Source organism: Meriones unguiculatus, chromosome 3 (assembly GCF_030254825.1).
Source record: "Meriones unguiculatus strain TT.TT164.6M chromosome 3, Bangor_MerUng_6.1, whole genome shotgun sequence".
NCBI lineage: Eukaryota > Metazoa > Chordata > Mammalia > Rodentia > Muridae > Meriones > Meriones unguiculatus.
Genome location: NC_083351.1, coordinates 124491400 through 124502150, shown reverse-complemented (window position 1 = coordinate 124502150; position 10751 = coordinate 124491400). Strand labels below are relative to the sequence as shown.

Below are 10751 nucleotides of genomic sequence, written 5' to 3'. Positions count from 1 at the left end.
AATACGTTTTTAGATTTTTAAAAATATGTGTTTGTGCTTTGCCTACAAGTATTTTCGTGTCCCACCTGTGTGACTGGTGCATACAGAGGTTGGAAAAGGGCACTGAATTCCCTGGAACTGTTGTTACGGAGGGTTATAAGCTGCCATGTGGGTGTGGGTCCCAATTCAGGTTCTTTAGAAAAGCAGCCAGTCCTCTTCGCTACTGAGAGTCTCCCCAGCCCCTCAGAGATTTTCTTTATGGCCAATTCCAACACAGAAAGGTGTGTGTGTGTGTGTGTGTGTGTGTGTGTCTGTCTGTCTGTCTGTCTGTCTCTGTGTATTGGCATTAGAGTTTCTATGACTTTTCTTAGAGAAGAGAAATTTTAGTTTTTCTGACCTGTCTTGGGGAGGGAATTATGCACTAAGAGCCATAGACAAAACTCAATTTTGTTTTCTTTTTCTTGTGAGGTAGAAATGGAAATCTACAAATTTAATAACTATGGATTTAGAAAATTTCCTTTTGTAATTCTGTCAGCATTTTAAACATTTTTTTCTCATTAGATATTTACATTTCAGAATTGTCATGTCCTTTGGAATAACCAAGCCCTTTATGAGGTGATGTCTCTCTCTCTTTCTTTCTCTTAGTTCCTTTTTTTTCCCTTCAAAACAGGGCTTTTTAGTGTAGCCTTGGTTGCCATGGACTCACTTTGTAGACCAGGCTGGCCTCAAACTCACAGCGATCTGTCTGCCTTTGCCACCGTGAGTGCTAGGCTTACAAGTGTGTGCCACTGTGCCCGGCTCTCAGTTCCTTCTTTTTATGAACTCACGCACAGCTACTTGTCTTCCAGTTTGTTGAAGCAGTGACAACACTTGCCACAATAAAATCTGTCAAAGTGGCTAGCTGTGAAAACTCTAGCACCACACTCATCAGAAGGACAACCTCCACAAAGATGACTACTTTCGCCATTTTCATCCACCTTATAGTATTTCAGGACAGCCAACTTAACCTTCTCCCTCTTATGCTTATTCTTCTTGGGAGTGGTGTAAGACTCCTTCCTTTGCTTAGCACCACCAATAAGTCTCAGCACAAGATGAAGGGTGTCCTCCTTTTGAATGTTGTAGTCAGATGAAGTATGGCCATCTTCTAGCTGCTTACCAGAAATGAACAGCCTCTGCTGGGCAGGAGGAGTTTCTTCCTTATCCTGCATCTCTGCCTTTACATTTTCTATAGTATCAGAGGGGTCAACCTCGACTGTGATGTCTTCCTCAGAAGGGTCTTAAATTAGCTCTGTTTTCCCAGCTAGTGACTCATGTGATCCAGTGTGCGAATTATGTTTTAAATAATATTATTTAATATTTTTGGGTTCTGGAGATCAGAAGTCCACAGTTACATCGGACTAAAGTCAGTGCTGATTGCTTCTAGAAAGCTCTAGGAGATGACGCATTTCCTTGTGCTCTTTTACCTTCTAGAACCAGGGTCTCGTCTTCCCTATGGCTGATGGGAAAGGAATTAGTAGCAACTTGATGTATCATGGTTCATAAGACATAAAGCATTGAATAAGCATTAGGTGGTGCTTCTCAATCAGACCTATTAAAGTATCTGGCGATATTTAACCTGGAGAAGTGAGGACTCATTAATACGAGATGGTTATAGTAGCTGTAGTGGTTTGAATGAAAATGGCCCCTGGAGGCTCAGAGGGAGTGATATTAAGAGGTATGGGCTTGTTGGAGCAAGTGCGTCACTGGGGGTGGGCTTTGAGACTTCAGAAGCTCAAGACAGACCCAGTGTGATACTCTCTTCCTGCTGCCTGCCGATCCAGATGTAGAACTCTCAGCTTCTTCTTTAGCACAGGAAAAAAATATAGATACACGATTTAAAAAAAAAAAAAATCACATTTGAGTACATGTCCCATTAAAATAGGAACATCAAAAAGAAAGCGGCAAGTTGTGGGGCTGGACTGTAATGGGATTCCTGGCAAGGAGGATGTTTTCTAAATGTCTCATAGGATGGGACTATGAGACCATCAAAGGATTAAAATGCCCTGAAAGCCATCATCAAGGGCAGAGAAACAGAGGGCCCTCTCAGTTAGGCTCAGTCTAGAGGGCTTTGGTGGCTGCAGCTTTGTGTTTTATTTGCTGGCAGGGCCTTTACCCTTGCCAGAGAGCCTGGCGTTACCATAGTTTTTATAAACAAACTTTGAGGTCCGTGGTCTCTTGTGGACTGATAGTGAGAAGTTAGCTGCTTTCGGTGACAGTGCTTTGGGGGAGCTGAATTCTCTTGCTGGGAAGCAGGTTTGACACTGATGCCTTGCAAAGGTTTGAGTTTTTGTCCTGACTTCCTTGATGATGAACACCAATATGGAATTGTAAACCAATATTTACTATTGATATATCTTTTAGTAAAGCTGCAGTTAATCCTAAATAGCTGTTTAACCAAATCACCACACAGAGACTAGGATTTATTTAGTTAACCTAGAACACAATGCTGGGCAATAGTTACTCCTTCCTAAACCTCCAAGCCCACATAGTTTCCTACCATTTAGATTTCCCACATTATACTTGCTTTCAGTGGTATCTTAGATCCAGTTCATTTCTCCACGTCCTTCCAAGACCTCTCCTCCAGCCGCTCGCCCAGCTTCTGCTCCTCTTCTCCCTCCTATTCCTTCCTCTCCTCTGGTTCCTCCCCTCTTCCTCCTACTCCTTCTTGCCCTTCTGCTTCCTTCCTCTCCTCCCACTCTGAACCAGGAAGCCCCACCCTATCCTCTCCATTGTTCAACATTGTGGCTGGTTGTTTTAATTGACAGATGAGAGAACAAATGATGGCATGTTTATACAAACTCGAGACAGGTGATGCTTAGAGTAAGTATCACAATGCAATGTCTGGATTGAAACCAGATAGTGGGGGAGAGAAATCAGCATTTGAATGAACAAGGGTAAGGTGTACACATTCCAAAAGAACATCATACTAACATCTCATCCATCCCCAATTTGCTTTTTGGTCATGGTGTTTCATTGCAGCAATCAAAAACCCTAACTAAGACAACCATCAACAGGCAAGACAGGGAGTTTGAGCAATCCATTTGTCAAATGCCTCTAGCTGAGGGCAGAGGTCCAATAAGAACTTCCTTTCTAGATCAGCACCGTGATGTCATCCAAAAAATGATGTCTCGCTGTGCGTGGGCCTCTATAGATCTCCCCTCCTCAGAATCCACCCACAGATGTTCTCAGCTGGCCAAAGTCATGCCCCTCTGACAAGTCAGCCTTCAGCAAAACATCACACAGCAAAACTGAGTCTTCAAAGAAACCAGAAACTCCCGCTTCAGCTGAACAATAGTTCTCTATGTTTTCCATAATTTGTGGCTCCAAAAAGGACTATATATTCCAATAAGGACTGTATCACATAACCCAAAAGGCCTGCATCCTTAGTGATGAGTGTTGGTACTATAGGGACGAAATCCAAGATGTCTGCAGGAAGGGACCTCAGAGCATAGATTCCAGAAAAAAAAAAAAAAAGTGCCCAGCTTCCTAGATCAGCAGGTGGTGCCAGGGCAGGAAAAGCTTTTTTTGGCAGTGGCATACATGTCTGCTCATAGATTAAAGGGAGTGAAGCCCGAGGAAAGCAGTCTCCTTAGACTCTAGCCTCTCTTGTGTTGTCTCATGCCTGGAGACCTTTTAGGGTTGTCCTAGCGCAAAATCAGTCAACTGTCCTCACCAGCCATTAGGAAATTCAAGCATGAGTGTCATGCTCAGGCATTGGGTGGTGGTGGCAGGGCGACCCGGACTCATAGGCCTTAGGATTCATGTTTCATTCTCTGTAATCATTCCACAAGTTTCAACAATAGTTATTATTTTGCTTGTTTTTGAGACAGGGTCTTGTGATGCAGCTCTAGTTTTCCTGGTTCTTGCTGCGTAGCCCAGGGTGACTTCTAACTTGTGGCAATCCTCATGTTTCATATCTGGGAGAGTTTTTTTTTTTAATTGTAATTGTAATTTTTATCTCTAGTCCCCCTAAAGCAAATGTGTACAAGAGAATTAATAAAGGCATTTGGGGAACACTGATATGGATCTCATCTGAGTGAAAAGCTAGTTAGGGCTTGACCCAGTTAGGGAGAGAGGAGAGGAGTATACTGTGATGTTAATGTCCTTTTACTTCTCCATTTCTTCCCCCTCCTCTGGTTTCCATTTCCTTCACACTACTATGGATAGTGGTTGGATATTTTCTATGGAGTCATCTACCTGCCTGCTTCCCAGGGTGAACAGGACCTACACAAATCTAGACTCTGGTAAGCAGAGCAAGTCCAAGCTCCTCAGTCCCGGTTAAGGATGGAAGTGAGTCAGGTACATCTTCCTTTGTGCAAAGCCCATGGGTCTTTTGGGGACTGAAACTTGACGTCATTAGCAGCAGCAAGTGCAGCCCAGTGCACCTTTTCACCCAAACCATAGCCTCATTGACATAATACCCAGTGATATTTTGCAACTTGTCAGATGGTCCAGGAATCTGGATAGCTTTGGTAGATGTGGGCTTTTTTCCCCCCTATGGTTCTTCATTTCAGTCCACATCAAATAATAGTTCAAGAAGTATTCATTGAACAAGGACTCTCTAAGTGAGACCCAGTACTACATCGGAACTTCTACTCACCAAGGGGGAGTAGAACTTTTAATCCTAATTAAGACTAGGTCACACTGGGCCTTGCCTTGTACTCTTTACACAAAAAGAGCTCACCATTGTGCCAGCCACGAGGGTCCTGGGGAGAAGCAGTGGGTCTAGAGAAGAAAGGTGGCAGGATTAGTGCTTGGGTTCTGTGTGTCTGCTGCTGTCATGAAGAGAAAAGAGGAATAGGGGAAAACACAGAATGCTCCAATGGTGGCCCGTTCCCTAGACACTTTGATTACATTGGCCCGAATTCCTTTGGCTGCCAACTTATTTGGATCCAGAGATGGCATGGGACTGCTGGCACTAGAACTTTCTTTACTGAAACTGAGACAGAATTTTAAACACTGAAAGCAAGATATATGCTTGAGGTTTGGCAAGGTAAGTGGATGAAAAGAAAAGAGGGAAGCAGGGTAATGAAAAAAAATCTAGGGAGAATTCACTTTACAATAGCTTTCATCAGGACCCTTACTAGTCCAGGAAAGGAAAGAGAAAAAAGAAAATTCAGTGTATGGAAACAAACCAGAGGAGAAAGGGAGATACACACACACACACACACACACACACACACACATATGTGTGCATGCGCCCTTTGGCTAGCTCTCAAGTTAGTCAAGAATTAATTTTTAGATTTTTTTTTCATCTTAGCCATTGCATTTCAAGTACAGTCACCATTAACATTTTTGTTTGTCTTTAATATGCCTTTTTTTCCTTAAGGTTTATGTTATATGAATAAATAATTTTACATTTGCTTATTATTTTCCTCATAGCCACCTTTTAAACTTCTCTTGTCTCATCTTCTCATCTTCTCTTATCTGGTCTTCTCTGGTCTATTCTTCAATGTGTCTGTCCTTGAGATTTTCTACTAGGCCCACATTCTAAGTTACATTACGTTCTCATGAAGAATTTCTGAGTCTTTTACTATGTTCACTTGGCTGAGACCCAGCAAGGGATCTGTAACTCCTTGCCTTGTGCCAAGAGAAGTCATGTTCTAGCAAAGATCTCCTGAAGCAAAAATATCTAACTGTTCTTTGAAGAAGAGTATGGAGACCTCTGTGGCTCTTCCAACTTGTCATCTGCTGAACACATTTTTTTTTTTTAAACTTGTCCCATCCCTCTTGATGAATGGATTTTGATATTTCAAAACCACATTCCATACTCCTCCTGAGTTTCTAGGGTAGAAATAACACACACCTGGCTCCTGTAGCGTCTACTGGTAGCCACACCCTAGAAAATCCTCAGGAAAAACCAACAAAAAAATGTAAGGGAGGAGATTCTTAGAGATTTATTGCTAGAACCTTTTAAATTCTTAGCCAGTGCTTTTGAACATTACCCTAGACGAGGAATGAGGCCCTGTTTGGTATCTCTGTAGATCACATAGAAAGACCTGAGGGCTTTAGGTACTAGGAAACATAAGAGCCATTGCTGATGGGAGAAAGCCAGTTCTACTGATCCAAGATGGGGCCTGGTACTAAGCTTGGCATGACTTAGTATAGCCACAGGGATGTGCTCCATGTCTTCAGTAAGCCCATAACTGCCCAATGCACTTCTTTGAGGGAACGTGCTATATACTATTTTCTAGAAATCCTGCTGCAAAATGGTTGGAGGTCTTCCAACTGTAGGCTCTGATTCCTGGTGCTAAACCCCCAAGGACTGGAGCTTAGTGTGGAGGATTGTGATGAGGATGTATAGGGCTTCTTGGTTAAAGAAGCTTCTAGAAGTGCTCTGGTGTAGGCCTGTAATCCTAGCACTCAGGGAGGCAGAGGCAGGTGGATCTTTGTGAGTTCGAGGCTAGCCTGGTCTACAGGACAGCCAAGGCTACACAGAGAAACCCTGTTACCAAACAAACAAACAACTCACAAACAAACAAACAAACAACAAACAAACAAACAAGCAAAAAACCTCCTAGAGAATCAGGATGTTGTTGCTTTAGCATGAATGTTTGATATGTTGCCAGTTCTTCAATGTATCAAAGTTCTCATTGACTTCTGGGGCATTTAAAAATTTCCTAATTACTTTGATACAAAGGTAGAGTCCTTGGTACTTATGCTCACAGATTCTTACTGAGCAGGGCTTAAGCATGCCTGGGAATCTGACGCACAGGGTGTTCTGTGTTGTGTGAACCCAGCCATTATCAATTTCAAGGGCGAACCTGGTCTTTAGTGCATTTATACCCATGGTACCATTACTACCAATGCTGCTGCCTCTAGAACCACTAACAGAGTAACAAATATCTGGGAAATATTCAGGTTCATCTCACTGTAATGTCAGTGCATTTCTTATCAGAGCACATATATTTCCAAGGGTCACAGCACTTGAAGCAAACATGGAGGGTGCTTGTTTCTTAAGTAGCTACACTATGACATTAATACTAGGGAACTGAAAATTTCTTTTCATATTATCTTCCTAATTTGAATTTACATTTAATGGTGATGCAAGAACCATGAACAGTGTGTTGGACAAGGCAGCTTGGCACCTGCTTGTAGACCATGGCACCCTCAGTCAACTCTACTGGAAAATCCAAGTCTTATGAATTGGGGAAATCAGGACATACACCTAGAAAAGTTTGGCCAGCAGATAGGAGATCACTCTTCATCTTTCCTCCTAGCCACCATGGTAGTGATTTCATAGTTACCAGCCAACTTCTACTCACCAAAGCCCTCTGTGGGAAAAGCTATTCTGCCTTTTCTGATAATGAGCAAGAAAATGATCTTGTAGCATTGGGAGTGGGAAAAGTCAAGGGTGATAATGAAGCTAATCCTTGGGTTGGTAGTTGGTCTTATACTGTTTAACTAGCTAAATAGTATAATATTATATTTTAGAGATATGAGGCAGCTTTGCATTTAAGAACCAAGGAACAGGGGCTTGGAGCCCTCTATCCTGCCTCTGCCACTTGTATTTTCTGCATCATCCTGGGAGAATTACTCAGCTTCTCTGACCTTTAGTATCTGCATCTGTATGAGGAGGTTGACAATTGTTCCAACCTTATGAGGGTGTATAAACTCAGCAATTCTTAAAGTGCTTGCCCATTTAACCCCTTTACACTCTTGAAAACTGGTGATACCCTGGAAAGAATTTTTGTTTTTGTTCGTTGAATCTTTCAATGTACGTCTTATAAGAAATTAAAAGTAAGCACATTAATGTGTATTTAAATGTGACATTAAACAAGTTATACGTTAATATGAAGAACATATTTTTGTGAAAGTTACCATAGTTTTCAAAACAAGCAATCATTAGCAGAAGGTATGATGCTGCTTTAAATTTTTGCAGATCTTTTCACGGTCTGTCTCAATAGAAGACAGCCAGACTTATATCTTGCTGCTTGTATTCCATCTGCTGCAATATGTTGTTTTGGTAGAAGCCCATGCTGAGAATCTGGCATTATGCAGGTATGTGCTTGGAAGAAAGGAATATTTTTAATAATTGTTTTAGATACTCTCCTTTGATGCTATCTAAAATCTGAAAAGTGAATATTAATTTAAGGTTAATTATAATGCAAAATCCTGAACCATCTCAAAACCTTTTTACAGTTTGTTGCATTAAAATCAATTTGCTTATTGTGTTCTTTGAATGTTTTTTTTTTTTTTTTACCCATGAATAATTTTGTGACAGCATACATTAGTCATTTGGGAGATACTGGCTCATTGAGTTATGTTTGATTTTCTAAATTCTATCACATTTTATTATATAATATCAAAGCTCTAACTTTGTTACTATCAGTAATATAATCAGAATACATTTTTAATTAGTTGAAGTCTTCTGGGACAATAGGTTTTCAAGTTTTTGATGGGACACAGGATTTCAGGCTTATTCGAAGGACAAACAGGACCTGCAGCAGATAGCAGGTCTTCCTCTGGTTTGTGTCTTTCCTATAGTCACAGTATACATATATGTACACATTTTGAAGAATTCATGGAAGGACATATATTCGTCATTCAGTAATCCAGAACACTGAAATTTTCTCTGTAACTTTTACAAAGCTCGTAATGAACACTTCTTGAAGAATAATCAAATTCTCAATGGAAGACATGTTAACATCTAGCGAGAATGACTTTGCTTTTGTGCAGTAAAGGCAGTTGGATGGTTTCTTTGGGAGACAGTTGGTTGCCCACACACTAACACTTTATGATGAGCTCAGGATTATTTTACTTATGCAGCACTTCATAACAAATCTCTTCAGCAAAGCCAAGTTGTTCAAGATGAAGCAACCCTTTATCATGTTTGATGAATTCAGTTGGGCAGGTCTGACCAGAGACTGCAAGACTGCAGAGCCTGGCTGTTGGCCAAAGCTCTCTCTCTCTCTCTCTTTTTTTTTACTATGTTGGAAGAATCATGTTTGTTGGCATATATGCTTTGCTATTTTATTGGGGCTCTTATATCTCTCACTCTTCTCCACCCAAATCCCTTCCAACACCAAGTAGGAGAGATGGAAGGGTAGTAGGGAGAGGAAGCATTGAGTTCCTTGGGACAAGTCCAATCTTTGTCTTGTCAGGATATCTACAACTTCTTCCTTTTTTTTTTTTTTTCTCTCAACCACTTGACAAACCACCACCACCACCACCACCAGCAGCAGCAGCAGCAGTAGCAGGAACCAGGAGGAGGAACAGCCGCACCTCCTCTCTTGGGGCTCTGGTGTTTTTATATTGTCTCTAGAGTCCCCAGAATTAAACTGTCTTCAGCTGACAGAATCACGCCCCTGCCAGAGCACACATGAGGCAAATAGTCTTTGTTGCTGTGGACAGTCTGAAGCAGCCCCACATCCCACACCTGGGATTAAAACAAAAACATGTTTACATAACATAACTGGGTTTTTTAAGACACCAAAATTCTCACTCCACATTTTCCTTCGTATATTGCTTGATACATAGTGTCTGGCTTCCCTGAGAGATTCAAGGGAGGGCAAAGTGGAATCCATAGTGTTATAACTTCAGCAGCCACACAGCATTGTCTCTGTAAAATGTTCTTGGTTGTCACATCAAATCTTTTTTCACAAAGACGTTCTACAAACATGTGAATTGAAGGAGCAGAGACTCTCTTGGGGCCATGCTGGAAGTTTTTTACAACTGACACCTGTTTCAGGAACAGATTTACCTTTGATACCTGCAGCCTCCATTATTTAGAAGATCAGAGTACCTGACCCATAGATACACAGTTTAGGATTTGTGTGGAATTTCATACAACTTAGAATTTGGCCAGGGGATATAATCCATACAGGAGAAAGTATGAGGGTAGGACTTTGAAAAGGGGACCTAATTTTTTCACACATACTTTGCCATCCAGAAGTAGCTGGAACCTCAAAAAGGTGAACAGCATTCTAAGACTGTAGCTGATGCTCTGTGAAGATAAGGGAGCATCATTTAGTATAAGCCCTCATCATCTGGAAAGAAATGACCTCAGTTGAGAAAACACCTCCATCAGATTGGACTACAGGCAAAGGGGTAGGACATTTCCTTGATTAATGATTCAGGTGCCCACAATGGACAGTGCCAGCCAAGAAAAGTTGGTCGTGTGTCCCATAAGAAAGAAAACCAAGAATGCCATGGAGAACAAACCAGTCAGCAGTGTTCCTCCGTGGCTTCTGCTTTGGTTCCTGCTTCCAGGTTCCTGTTACGCTGGAGTTCTGCGTTGGCTTCACTCAGTGATGGACTGTGAGTGCAATGTGTAAACCAAAGAGACCATTTCCTCCCCAGATTGCTTTTGATCATGGAGTTTATCACATCATTAGAAGGCAAAGTAGAATACCTTTGATCTTTTTCAAAGTTAAATTGATTATCTATTCAATTCCTGCCCTACTGCTGCAAAGCATGTTCCCTTAAGATAAAAATCTCCATCTTGGAAGAAAGCCAGTTAAGGTGTAGGATGATAGAAGGGAGGGGAGATAACAGGATGTCTTAAAGGAGTGGTTCTCAGCCTATCCTAAGTACTTAATGTATAAATACAAGCTGATCAGTCTGTACAAAGTTACTTGTGTGGGTATTTTCAGGGCTGACCATTGTTTTGTGTTCTTCCCTGGGGAAGACTGTTCGGCCAGCTTTCAGAAGTTCTTAGTTGCTCAGAGTTCTCTGCGCAGATCTGAGGCTTTGTGGATTTTCCACATTAGCATGCTTATTGCTGTCCCTGT

The 10751-nt window shown here is 41.5% G+C and overlaps 1 protein-coding gene across 1 annotated transcript; it reads right to left on the bottom strand.

Moving 5' to 3' along the window:
* Nucleotides 1–812: 812 nt before the first annotated feature.
* LOC110541492 (ubiquitin-ribosomal protein eS31 fusion protein-like) lies at nucleotides 813–1512 on the bottom strand. Its single transcript, XM_060378801.1, has 2 exons — nucleotides 1443–1512; nucleotides 813–1255 (listed from the first exon to the last, which is right to left on the bottom strand). The coding sequence occupies exons 1-2, from the start codon at nucleotides 1510–1512 to the stop codon at nucleotides 813–815; spliced, it is 513 nt and encodes a 170-aa protein (XP_060234784.1).
* Between the last annotated feature and the right edge of the window lie 9239 nt (nucleotides 1513–10751).